This window comes from Leucoraja erinacea, chromosome 3 (genome assembly GCF_028641065.1).
Source record: "Leucoraja erinacea ecotype New England chromosome 3, Leri_hhj_1, whole genome shotgun sequence".
NCBI lineage: Eukaryota > Metazoa > Chordata > Chondrichthyes > Rajiformes > Rajidae > Leucoraja > Leucoraja erinaceus.
The window spans coordinates 56,738,047-56,752,369 of record NC_073379.1 but is presented as its reverse complement, the minus strand read 5'-3'; the positions used below and the strand labels follow the sequence as shown (position 1 = coordinate 56,752,369).

The following is a 14,323-nucleotide window of genomic DNA, read 5'->3' as shown; positions in this document are numbered from 1 at the left end:
AAAAACTCTCTAATTCTTGAACCAACCTCCACAACCCTAGTCATACCTTGACAGCAGAACACAATGGACTACCTCTTGAACTACAATAGATGTTTTTTTTTTCTGTTTTCTGTTTCGTATTAATGTTCTGCTTTTTTGATGCCTTCCTTCTTTTAGAATTGTGTGTAAGGTAATGTATAATTTATTTTTTGAGTAATCAAAAGCTTTGGTTAAAGTTTCAGATAGGCATTATGTTCAGGACAGCACTAGAGCACCTGTAAATTAAACAATAGAATTTTAGCATATGCATTGATCTAATGGAGACTAATTAATGTTACACAAGGAGTGGACCTATTTGTAATAGTCAGAAGATCAGCTCAAGAGCCAAAACTGATATTAAAGATTGTGGACTGGCTGGATGAATATCAATAAACCAAGATGATGGTTCAGGGACAGTTTTTTAGGCAGCAATAGAATATTAAAACTGGCCTCACTATTCCATGTCCATAAGCAAATTTTTATTCAGATTCAAAGTCAAAGTCAAATGTATTTGTCACATGCACAACTAAGGTGCAGTGAAATGAATTTGGCATGCAGCGATACAGTTGAAAAAAAGAACACACAATACACAATAGAATTTAACATAAACATCCACCACAGCATTCTTCACTGTAGTGGAAGGCAACAAAGTCCAGTCAGTCCTCCTCCTTTGTTTATCTGATCATTACTGAGCAAAAACTGAGACCACCAATGAACTTTTTCTACAAACAGCAAAGAGCAGACTTTGTTCCAAAACTTCCCTGTAGATGGCAAACCTGCTGACTCATAACTGAGTCTAGAGACATAAGTTCTTCTATTAATCTAACTGTCAAACTAAGCTCTGAAATTATACTAAAACCAGGGAGTCAAATGCAAACTAGAGCAGATAACTCCATAGAGTCATAGAGTGATACAGCGTGGAAACAGGCCCTTCTGCCCAACTTTCCCACAATGGCCAACATGTCCTAGCTACACTAGTCCCACCTGCCCACATTTGGTCCTTATCCCTCTCAACCTGTCCTATCCATGTACCTGTCTAACTGTTTCTTAAATGTTGGGATAGTCCTTGCCTCAACTACCTCCTCTGGAACTACTTGCTCCATACACTCAGCACCCTTCGTGTGAAAAGGTCACCCTATTAAATTAACACTTCTATCTTCTAATAGATTCCTTTAAAATCTATTCCTCTTCACCTTAAACCTATGCCCTCCGGTCCTCGATTAACCCACTCTGGGCAAGCGACTACCTGGTCTATTCCTCTCATGATCTTATACACCTCTATAAGATCACCCCTCATCCTCCTGCATCCCAGCCTACTCAATCTCTCCCTAGAGCTTAGACCCTCTAGTCCTTGCAACATCCTCGCAAATCTTCTCTGTACCCGTTCCAACTTAATAACATCTTTCCTACGACACAGTGCCCAGAATTGAACACAATACTCTAAATGCAGCCTCACCAACTTCTTATACAACTGCAACATGACCTCCCAATTTCTATACTCAATACTCTAACTGATGAAGGCCAATGTGCCAAAATCCCTTTTGACCACCCGATCTATCTGCGACTCCACCTTCAAGAAACCATGCACCATAGATCCCTCTGCTCTACAACACTACAAGTGCCCTACCATTCATGGTGTAGGTCCAGCCCATGTTAGACTTCCCAAAAATGCAACACCTCACATTTCTCTTCATTAAATTCTATCAACCATTCCTCAGCACACCTTGACCAATGTCCAGATTGACAACACTTCTGCGGCTAGTAAGTACAAGACTGCAAGTGAAGAAATTAATCTAGCCTGCCTGTCCAAATGGATAAAACATATCCAAATAGCTCTTACAAGTGGGGTACTTTAATGTCTCATTCTTTCCACTTTTTGTGTAATTTAAAGTGCACTTTATTTCCAATCTTTCTTATTCAGATGAAAGAACACCAATCTGAAATCTATACTACTAAAAGTCTGATCTTGACCGCTTCCTGGTGTTCTGTATATTGATTTTAGAAAAAAACCCTGCCATTTACGGCTGTGATTTTTGGTCATCTTACTCAGCGTCGCCCTCCGCTGCGCAGGACAAGAGGAAAGCTGTGTTGCGTCTGGTTTGGAAATGCTAAAGCTGTGTTGCCTTTGGTTTGGAAATGTTAAAGCTGTGATGCCTCTGGTTTGGAAATGCTAAAGCTGTGTTGCCAAATTAAAGTTGCCTTGCCAAATTAGAGTTGCCGTGCCAAATTAGAGTTGCCTTGCCAAATTAGAAGTGCCCTGCCAAATTAGAGTTGCCCTGCCAAATTAGAGTTGCCCCCAGCCAAATTAGAGTTGCCCAGCCAAATTAGAGTTGCCCAGCCAAATTAGAGTTGCCTTGCCAAATTAAAGTTGCCTTGCCAAATTAAAGTTGCCTTGCCAAATTAAAGTTGCCTTGCCAAATTAAAGTTGCCTTGCCAAATTAAAGTTGCCTTGCCAAATTAAAGTTGCCTTGCCAAATTAAAGTTGCCTTGCCAAATTAAAGTTGCCTTGCCAAATTAAAGTTGCCTTGCCAAATTAAAGTTGCCTTGCCAAATTAAAGTTGCCTTGCCAAATTAAAGTTGCCTTGCCAAATTAAAGTTGCCTTGCCTTTTATATAATTAAAAGTCTAATCTTGACCACTTCCTGTTTGTGCTTTATACCACGTACGGCTGTGATTTTTGGCCATCTTACTCAGAAGGTGCTGAGGATTTTTCCCATCAATGAAAAATAAGAGTTATTAGTGTTTAAAATATGTTGAGATTCTCTCTCCTGTCAATCACGCCATGAATGCCACGCCCCTTCTGGGGGGGGGGGGGGGGGGGAAACTATAAAACCCAGAAGTGTGGACGTGGCTCAGTCTCTGCAAGATGGAGGAGGGAGAGGTCACAACTCGCTGTCTTTAGTGGCCTTGCACCCTGCTTGAAATGGTATGAATCTGCACTTGAATTTGGTGGCCTCGCACCCTGCTTGTAATGGAATTTCAAGTAATAGCCGCGAGTCAACTGCCAGCCCACCAGCCGTGAGTGAGTGAGCTGCCAGCACAACAGGCTTGAGTGACTGAGCCGCCAGCCCAATAATCCATTCGGCCCACAATGTCCATACTAGCCCTCTGGAAACCAGTCCCTTCAGCCCACAACACACATACCAGTGCTCCAGAAAGCCCCCCCCCCCCCCCCCCCCCCCCCACCGGCCACCAATATTGGAATTGGTGGAGAGGTGGAATTTTGCGTTGGGGGACCAGCCTTCCAGTGTGATGCTGGGAACCAACGGGTCCCACTTGGTCTAGTATTAACTGTTTCTCTCCAGGGATGCTCTCTGACCAGTGTACTTTTTCCATTATAGATTTGATATTGATATATTAGCAGCACATGTATCAAGATAGAGTGAAAAACTTAGTTGGTGTGCTATCAGTCAAACCATACTACAGATCCAAATAACGAAAAGCTCCGAATAGCGGACATTTTTTCAGTCCTTGAAGAAAGGTCCTTGAAGACGTTTACCGAGGGCGGCCCGCAGAGGTGACAGCGGAACCTCCGGTCGGTCCTCGAAGAAAGGGGAACTAAATCCCCATTCATAAAAGAGGTGAGGGTATATTGCGCGGGAGGGTTAATAATTGACAATCTGCTGCTGCCTGCCCGCTGAGTTAAAAAGTTCCCACGGTAGACTCACGATACACAGCGTATCGTGAGTCTTGCGTGGGAACGTTTTAACTCAGCTGGCAGGCAGCAGCAGATTGTCGCTCCCTTCAGTTTCACCCCACCAACACCCCTCTGCTTCCCGGCCATGTGTGTGACCCCTTCCCTCCCCTCTCCAGTTCCCCGCCCATTGCACCGGCGCGGGGGCTTTGCACTGTCTTCACGTCGGCGATGCCAGCATACAATGCCAGTCACCGGAGACGTCAGGACCAACGGGAAACCGACCCCCAGGTCCACTGCAAGCACGGAGATCCCAGAGACCCACAGCCAGCAGCAGCCCAGCCCCGTTCCAACTCCAGAGGAACACGCTTCCCGTAGGGACAGAAGCTGATGGTGTGCAAGGTGCGTCTTGTTCTTGGGGTTGCAGATGAGGGGGCGCAGCTCGGGCTGTGACGTCTCCAGCCACCCCCCTGTACAGGAGCTGAGACTGGGAACTGTACTGCCTTTGCAGGTGAGCAGGAGAGTGGGGTTGTTTGCAGTTGCAGAGGAAGGGGGCAAGGGCGGTACAGTTCACAGTCTCAGCTCCTGTCCAGGGGGGTGGCCGGAGACGTCAGGACCAACGGGACACCAACTGCAAGCACGGAGATCCCGGAGACTCACAGCCAGCAGCAACTCTAGCCCAACCCCGTTCCAACTCCAGAGGAACACGGGTTGCGGATGAGGGGGCGCAACTTGGGCTGTGGGCGAACTGCCACTTGTCGCTGTAGCGGCCCATCAGGGAGTGGGTTCCTGTTGGTCCTGACGTCTCCGGCCACCTCCCTGGACAGGAGCTGAGACTGGGAACTGTACCGCCCTTGCCCCCTACCTCTGCAACTGTAAACAACCCCACTCTCCTGCTCACCTGCAAAGGCGGTACAGTTCCCAGTCTCAGCTCCTGTACAGGGGGGTTGCCGAAGACGTCAGGACCAGCAGAAGCCGCTCCCCAATGGGCCGCTACGGCGACAAGTGGCAGTTCGCCCACAGCCCGAGCTGCGCCCCCTCATCGGGACACCGACCCCCAGGCCCACTGCAAGCACGGAGATCCCAGATCAGCAACTCCAGCCCAGCCCCGCTCCAACTCCAGAGGGACACGTTCCCCGTAGGGGCAGAAGCTGATGGTGTGCAAGGTACGCCTTGTTCTTGGGGTGGCGCAGCTCGGGCTGTGGGGGAACTACCACTTGTTGCGTAGCGGCCCATCGGGGAGCGGATTCCTCTGGAGTTGGAGGGACAGGGAGACACAGCGGCTTTTGAGAATGGTGGGCAGTTCTTCCAAAGTTCTGCCCACACAGTCAGTACACCTCTCCTATACTTGTCTCCCGCACTAAGATTATCTCGCAGAGAATGATCCCAGCCTAACCCTCCCTATTCTCTCCTATTCCCCTATTCTGCAAGAAAAAACTACATTGAAGACTCAAACTCGCGATCGAGTAACTGCCGGGTTCGAGGCGCAAATTCGCGACGTGGCGGATATGAGCCGAGCACTCTACCACTGAGCCAGCCATTAAAATCTACGCTAAAAATCTTCCAATCCGAAAGCCGAAAAATTCCGAATTACAAAAAGTGTCTGGTCCCAAGGCTTTCGGATAAAAGGTTGTGCACCTGTACATACACAAATGCAATCAAGCCATACACAAGCAAAGATTACAGAGAAAATAATAGATTACAGAATGGTGTTACAAAATTAGCGTTGGGTTACAGTGAAAGTGCAAAGGCTTAATAAAGGAGGTTGGGAGATTAAAACTACACCCTTAGCTTATGAGAACCATTCAGTCGATTCATAACAGCGGGGAAGTAGCTGTTCCTGAATATGGTGGCATGTGCTTTCAAGTTTTATATCTGCCCAATGGGAGAAGGGAGAAGGGAGAAGGAAGAAGGAAGAATTGAGATGTAAATGATCCTGGATTCTGTTGGCTGCATTCCAGAAGTAGGGTGAAGTGTACATGGAATCGATGGGGAAGGCGAAGGTGGTTTTGTAGGATGAACTTGACTATATCCACAGCTCTCTGCCATCTATTGCTTGGAGAGAGCTATTGCCAAACCAAGCTGCAATACGTCTCTCTAGGATACTTTTTGCAGTACATCCGGTGGGCGGCACGACTCGCGTCGCAGTGGCCTCTGCAGTCCGTCTGTCTTTTAGTTATTTTTTTGTCCCGTTTTAATGTAGTTTTTATTATTTTTTTGGACTTTGCTAGCGCCCGCCGGAGGCTCCAACACCAAGACCCGGAGCGCGGCCTTGCATCACCCAGCGCGGCGTTAATGGCCGCGGGACAATTGCCATCGCCTGCCGGGGGCTTTGACTGACATCGGGAGGGGAATGGGGAGTGCAGGGGAGGGATAAGTTTTTGCCTTCCATCACAGCGAGGAGGAGATGCGCTGTGATGGATGTCTGTGTAAATTGTGTTGTGTCTTGGGTCTTTTTTTATTTGTGTATGACTGCAGAAACAACATTTCATTTGAGCCTCTATGAGGTTCAAGTGACAAATAAATTGTATTGTGTATTGTGTGTATTGCGTAGAAAATGGAAAAAGTTGATGGAGACATGCCAATCTTCCTTTTAAAGTAAGGAGAGGCGTGGATATGCTTTCCTGGCTGCAGCTTCAGTGTTGTTGGTCCAGGACAAATTGGTGGTAATATTTACACCTCAGAACTTGAAGCTCTCGACCATCTACATTTTGGCACCATTATGCTGACTGATTTGCGTTTTGTATTTGAAGTGTCCCAGCATTCTCAAAATTCAAACGATCAGCAGCAGAATAAACCTGTCGCAGTACGTTTTTTGACAAATTAGATATTAAATAATTGGATCTACATGTCAGAAATAATTCGGTGTATTTAAAGAGAAGAATTTTAGAAAATATGAAGAATTAAAACACAAGGATCTTGTTTTGTTGCAGAGTGACAGGCTCTGATGGTACAATATACTGTGGAGATAACGTTCACATTGGAGGCAACAACAATTCATTTTCACTGCAAAATCCAAAAGGGCTTGGATATTTTACACAGCCAGTTAAAATCAGTACTCATTATTCCTGCAAAAATAATAACCTGTTGAAGTTTGGTCAATCTTTCATACAAAATAAAATTTCAGAGCACCATAAAATGAACTCTAAACTAGTGAATGCCCTATTCAATTTTGTTTGGCTTGGAAAAAAAAAAGAAACTATAGAAAATAATCTAGAAAATAGTATGCCTCTACTAAGAATAAGGAAATTCATATTTTAAAAATGGGGTCCAGGTTGTCTTTCAGTTTAGTTTAAACAATACCTGTTATATTGTACACAAACTAATTTGATTTAGGCTGCACTTCTCTTTCACATTAACATAGGGAAGTAATCATTCAGGAACCAGTTCAATTTTCACATCTTGTTGGAAATATTAATATCTCTTTAACATTCATATATCCAACAACAAACTCCCAAAACATCTGAGCTCACATAGATTGCTAGCTAAATAAAACAAAAGCAGGGATCAGCTTGGGGAAAAAAATGGTACATCTCCACAAACTCCCTGGCTGATGACTGATCAAAATAAAAGGTATTCAGCAAAGCACTGAACGACCTGCATCAGGAACACAGAGGCACACAGGAAACAATGGAATGCACACGCCATCTCACAAACTGTCCCCAAACATCACCTACCCCAGCTGTGATAGAACCTTGCAAGTCCCTCAATGGTCTTGGTCACCTTAAAACTCAAAGCTCTGGAGCAAAAATCCAGATCGCAAAATTAAAATTTCTAGACAAAAACATAACTATAATTACCACTTACCTGCTTAAGCATAGTTTACATTAAACACACAAGCTTCAAATTGGCACTATACCAACGCAGAGATCAAGATGATTTTTCAAATCACTTACCCAATATCAATAAGGGGTGGCACATCAAGTCCCCGCTTGTAGCAAAGGTATATCTCTGGACTTTTCAAACTCCCAAAATTCAAGTTTGCAGGAAGTCCAGTTGGCGTGCTCTCAATGCAAGTATACCCTTCAGGAACATTTTCTCCAATCGATTTAATTATGACAGTGACATCTGTTATTGGTGCTTTCGGCTTTGATGACCTGGGCTCTACAATTGTGATTTCCTGCTCTAATGGTGTAGATGTGTCAGTCAGCCCTGCAACTACAAAGTAGTCACTAATTCTTGGACCTTTATCTTCAATCATGGCTGTGTGTTCCTAAGAAAAGGAATAAAGAACATCAGAAATTCTTCCTGGTAAAAAACTGGATTGTGCATAATCTCAGACAAGTTTTAATGCTAATTCTCAGACAAACTATAGATAGAAATTTTAATTAAAATACCATTTTCATCCACTATTCCAGCTAAATGTGGTCTATGTTACCATCTTCAAACAATTGGTTCCACCTCTGAAGAAATCAGTTACTTACCAACAATTGAAAATCCTTAAGGCATTTAATGAAGTTGAACTCAAAGTAGACAACCCCACCAACAACTAACCTCCATACCAATGAATTGTCTAAGTCACCTACTACAGAGTTCAGCCCAGATGAATCACCCCACCTGGCCAAACACATTAACATTTCCCCCAATGACAGAAAACAGATAGTATTTTTTAATTTTAACTTCATAGAAACATAGAAAATAGGTGGAGTAGGCCATTAGGCCCTTCGAGCCTGCATCGCCATTTGATATGATCATGGCTGATCATCCAACTCGGTATCCCATCCCTGCCCGTAGGCCAGTTGGCTTAACATCCATAATTGGGAAGACGATAGAAGAAATAGTTGGTCAATTAGAAAATAACAATTCAATCACATCACTGGTTTTATGTAAGGTAAATAGTGTGGCAAATGTTCTAAAATTATTCAAGGATGGTAATGCGCTTTTGATTCAAGAGAACATCAAGATAATAAATACTTAGAGAGAAAAATTCTTGAGGAATGAAACAGTATGAATGGAACTGTATGAGAGGATGATCACTTTGATGAGATTGTACTTAGGCCTCCACAAGAGTCAGTGAAAATTCGAGGAACAAATATGTAAGGTGATCACAGTTGTAAAAACAATAAGATTATAATAGTTACAACTTGTATTGACTGGAACTGCCATAGTCCCATGGCCTTAGATAGGTCATTTTGTTACATATATCCAGGAAAATATTCTCAAGGAGCAGGAGAGTGGGGTTGTTTGCAGTTGCAGAGGGAGGGGGCAAGGGCGGTACAGTTCCCAGTCTCAGCTCCTGTCCAGGGGGGTGGGAGGAGACGTCAGGACCAACGGGACACCGACCCCCAGGCCCACTGCAAGCACGGAGAACCCAGAGACCCATAGCCAGCAGCAACTCCAGCCCAGCCCCGCTCCAACTCCAGAGGAACACGAAGCTGATGGTGTGCAAGGTACGTCTTGTTCTTGGGGTTGTGGATGAGGGGGCGCAGATCGGACTGTGGGCGAACTGCCACTTGTCACCGTGACGGCCCATCGGGGAGCAGATTCCTCTGGAGTTGGAGCGGGGCTGGGCTGCAGTTGCTGTTGGCTGTGGGTCTCGGGGTTCTCCATGCTTGCAGTGGGCCTGGTGGGCCTGGGGGTCGGTGTCCCGTTGGTCCTGACGTCTCCGGCCACCCCCCTGGATAGGAGCTGAGACTGGGAACTGTACCGCCCTTGCCTCCTCCCTCTGCAACTGCAAACAACCCCACTCTCCTGCTCACCTAACCCAACCATCCCCCCCCCCTCCCAACTCCAGTCCCGTCCCGACCCGACCCGACCCCGTGGGAAATTGAAGGGAGCGACTGCCCCGGTGCGACTGGCACTGACCTGCTGGCGTCACCGACGTGAAGACAGTGCAAAGCCCCCGCGCCGGTGCAATGGGCGGGGAGCTGGAGAGGGGAGGGAAGGGTCACACACATGGCCGGGAAGCAGAGGGGTGTAGGTGGGGGTGGTGACAGATAGGGCCAACAATGAGTGGAGAAAGACAGAAACACCGACGTGCAAAGGAGACCTACAACAGTGCATGATCTCTCTCGCATTATGGCAGGTGATTTGCGCCTGCCCGCTGTTTCTGACGGTAAAGCCTTGGGATCGTTGCCCTTCGTATTGGCGTGGAGGGGGAGGGGGGTATTGTGCTGTTTGATCGCCCCCTACTATCCCAGGGACGGAGACACAGCGGCTTTTGAGACTGGTGGGCAATCACTTCCAAAGTTCTGCCCACAGTCAGTACACCTCTCCTACACTTGTCTCCCGCACTAAGATCATCCCGCAGAGAATGATCCCAGCCTAACCCAAGAGCCATGTCACCCCAGACAGATTAATGACGCCCCCCCCCCCCCCCCCCAACCTCTCTCCACCTCAACTCACGACTGGGCACCAAAGCAACTCAGGAGGCGAACCTTGAGCTCCGTCTCACAACAATCTGATGTGCACACCCGTCCATATTCAAAGATTTAATCTCCCGTCTCCCCGCAGTGTGTAGACATGGCAGTAAATTCAATTAAAACATATCAAACCTGTGTGTTTCAAACAAATCATAAGTATAACTGCTCTGGCACTGGATGGTGCGCATTTTCCCTTTGTAGGTCACATCAATTGATGCGGCAGCGCTGAATTCTATTTTTAAAACAAAGCCACGGGATGGAAAGGCCTTCTTTAACACTGTTGCTTATTAAAACATAACACTGTTGCTTATTAAAACATACCTTCAATCAGGATTGGCTCAAGAGTAACTCGGGAGACGAACTTGGAACATCGCAGAAATGACAAGTAAACGGCAAACTTGTCATACCCGTGGGAACTCGGTTAAACTCTTGATCATACACTTGCAATCTCGTACACAACCACGAGTCTTTCACTCGGGGTACCTCTTGTGTCAACTCGCAATGTGAGACTCAGCTTTTATGCAAGTCAAGGAATTAAGCAAAGTGGAATGATGTCTTGCAACATATCAACTTTACAAAATAATAGGCGTGTCAGATTAAAAGCATATTAAAGACTGATAAATCACCAGGGCCTGATCAAGTGTTTTTGAGGACACGGCAAGAAGCTAGGGAAGAAGATACAGGGGTTCTGGCAAAGATATTTGCATTTTCTTAAGTCCCAATTAAGGTATCAGAAGACTGGAGAGTGGTTAATATTGTATCTTCATTTAAGAGCTACAAGGACAAGTTATGGAACTAAATGCCAGCAGCAGGAAAGTTACCAGAGGGGGTTCTGCGGGATAGTATTTATCAGCTTTTGGAAATGGACAGATTTATCAGGGATAGTCAGCACAGGTGGGGAAAAAAAGTCTCGACTTGCTCTCTCCAGATACTGCCAAACCTGTTGAGCAATTCAAGCATTTTGTTTCCAGTCTCTGCAGCTGTTTTTGCTCAAGAGGACATACTGCAAAACAGGTTGAGAATGCAGTCCACACCAAACTGATGAGAGGCTGATTACCCTGCTTGCAGATTAAAAGTGGAAATTTTCAAAAGCCAGGCTCCAGATGATAAATGATGATTTAAATGACTGTACAAGGACCTATGACTCAATGACCATTCAGCACATCAGTCTGCACTACCCAACAGGCAGATATTTACATTAATCCCACACTAATTCCCTCTCTCCCCATTTTTGTCGGTTTCTCTCATGACCTACAAAAGGGCAATTTAGAGCAGCCAATTAACCTATCAACCCTGTATGACTTTGTAATGTAGGAGGAAAACAGGAACATGGGGAAAGTCACACAAATCACAAGGAGAACATGTAAGTACGCAGAGCACTGGAGATTATTCCCCAAGCATTACAATAGTGTCTTCACCCCAAAATGGGTAACTACCATGGAACACATGTTTGTTTTATCAGCAAACCCACACTAAATATGCTCCATTTTTGTTTCATCTGAGAGCAAGGGACAGCAGGTAGGTACCATGCGAATGCAGAGAAATTATATTTTGTTTTGTGAACATTAAATAACAGCATTGTTTAAAATGGGTCAGAAATTGAATTTCATTTTAATGGTATTCCATGATTTCTGAGCCGGTGTTTAGAGTTTGAAGCATAAGTCTATGATAATGCAGTTGCAATCACCAGCATGGATGCTTTGACCCACCAAATCAGAGCTGGCCACCAGATATCAAATTACACTGACCTTTATTTTTTTTACGAATCACTTTCTTATCAACGTTCGTCCATTCTCTGCCATTCCCCGTCATTCCCCAACATCTATGGACAACTTACAATTTATCAACCCACACATCTTTGTGGCATGGGATGAAACTGGAGCACCCGTAGGATATACATATGTCACGTTAGAGAATATGCAAACTCCATTCAGACAACACGGGAAGTCGGGATTGAATCAGAGCGGCTTGCAGTGCGAGGTAGCAACTCTACCAGATGCGTCAGGGTATCTCAAAACTTTTATGTACGTCAGAACTTAATATTTTGGCCAAATATTTACTACCAACCAATGGAGTGAGTGCCCACATTAAAAATAATCTTTAATCTGAATTATTTCAAAAACACGTCATGAAAGAAACAATTAACTCTCTTTTTGGAATTACAGGTTATCTTAGATGCTATTTATGAGAGTTTGGAGTTCAGTGAAATTAAATCACACTGATCTAATAGAGCAAGAGCTTTACAGAGATAAAGTACTAAAAATTCAGGCAAGAACTTTCAACAATATGCCACGCAGAAATTGTGCAGTGAAATTGAGGATGAAAATATCCATGCAGAAACTGTTTATTCATTGCCATGAACTGGAATTGGAGACGTTTTCTGAAAGCAACATTGTCCAGTGTGTAGAAGATGGGCCAGTATCGTGTGAAATACCCAATTTTATTGCATCAGATGTCTCACAATATAGTCCTTGTCTGCAAAGAGATGCTGCTAAATCATTTTCAGCAAGATGCCACATCCTCAATCAAGAAACCAGCTCTCCTAGTGATCCAAAGTAGATAAAGAGCAAGCCAATTGATGAACCAATGTCTAATTGATAAACAATAATATGAAACATTTAAGCCTTTTGATGATTTAAATTATTCACTTTCCTCCTTCATTCAGTAATCGAGACTCAACTGCAGAGGTGAAGTACCAAAGTATACCAAGCTCTTATGCCCCTTTGAATTTCAGCTTGCAAAGAGTTTAATTTTCATCAATAAAACTTGGATAATATTCCAATAATAACTTTAAATATTTTTGTAGAAAAATATTTTTTGCATGGATTCACTTTTCAAATTGAAAGCGTTGAAATCCAGCCATCTAAAAACCGCAGTGCATAAAGTGTTTCATAAAACTCAATAACTATCACTGCAGCCCAGTGTCTGCACCATGGAGGTACGAAGTCGATAGCAGTGAGGCTTTGGCTGCGGTGAAGCCTCGGCGGTGGTGAAGCCTCGCGGGTCGACCCACAGTCGACGAGAGTGTGGAGGACCATCGTAAGGGGTGGAGGGGAAGAACAATGGAGGAACTGTTGGGGGGCGGGGGACGACGACAAAAGGGGGAGCCAGCATGCTTTGTAACTTTGCCAGCGCCGTAGGTGGCTGCTATTTGCATACATTGCGTGTGCAAGCAAAGAGTCTCACTGTGCCTAGTCACATGTGACAATAAAGTATTCCTATTCCTATCCTCATGGAACATCAAGTCAAACCTTAGCCCAACATTAAGAGGGTCACTTCAAATGAATGTCAACTCAAAAGCTTAAAATAAAAGCAAATATCACTCAGATTTTCGACAGATTAGGGGGCCTCAAGTATTTATTTTAGTTCATGGGCTTTTCGAGCTCCCTCAGTGCTCAATCACTCCACGTTATAATACTTGTGAAATAACATTAGCCCAAGCCATTAATAAATATATCCCTGCTACTAAAGATGCCAGGACTTGTTTTGTACCCTAATTTTGGTTTTATTCATCATTGATTTTTACGTGATAGTTTATATTTTACAATAGTCCTTTAGTCACCTCTCCCCCGAAACAAGTTGCTCAGGATTAGAAAATTGCAATTATCTTCTTTGCTGTGCCATTTAGTTGATAGCAAGAAAAAACAAATTGAATAACGACAGAAACAAGCTTTAAAAAAAAATTCACAAAAATGACAGGAAGTGCTACATTTACACTTTCAGTCAAATAGGAAGTGGCAAATGCTATCACACTACAACCTTGCACTAACGTACATTATCTCAACAATTTTATTAAATTTAAAACAAAAACTTAATACAAAGTCACCAAGTTTCAAAAAATATTGAATAAACGGGATTCCTTTACACTGCATGCAATTGTATTTTTAACTATGTGTCTCTTGATGGGAGTTTCGAAACGGTGTGAAAATTAAAATAAAAATGGTTTATCATAAAAATCATTTTTTTTTTTTAAACTGATAAGAACATGAGGAAAAAATAGGGGAATTTAAAACAGTCTGCTGATCAAGCCAGATGGATAACTTTAAGATATTTTTGTAGGAAAAATGCAGATGCAGCAGGTGGGTACACTTTTGAAATTGAAAACTTTGAAATCAACCACCTCTCATTTGGACTCACTCTCTTCCTGAATGTGCTCTGGGCATAAAACTCAACTCAACCATTTTATTTTATCCCAGTTCCCTGCACCATGGAAGTACGAATTCCTGCACGGCACCTTTCCACTATTGGCGTGTAAGGCTCTCGCGGTGGTTTTTTCCCGCGGGTTGCCAGTCGGGCAACATTGGCAGGGT

At 44.2% G+C, this 14,323-nt stretch overlaps 1 protein-coding gene across 1 annotated transcript in view; it reads right to left on the bottom strand.

The window, feature by feature from the left end:
* dennd4c (DENN/MADD domain containing 4C) overlaps positions 1–14,323 on the bottom strand; it is a 125,642-nt gene that overhangs the window by 89,303 nt on the left and 22,016 nt on the right. Inside the window, exon 2 of the mRNA XM_055632759.1 lies at positions 7,548–7,864. Coding sequence (XP_055488734.1) covers positions 7,548–7,852 — 305 coding nt within the window. The 5' untranslated portion in view covers positions 7,853–7,864. The remainder of the gene's footprint in view (positions 1–7,547; positions 7,865–14,323) is intronic.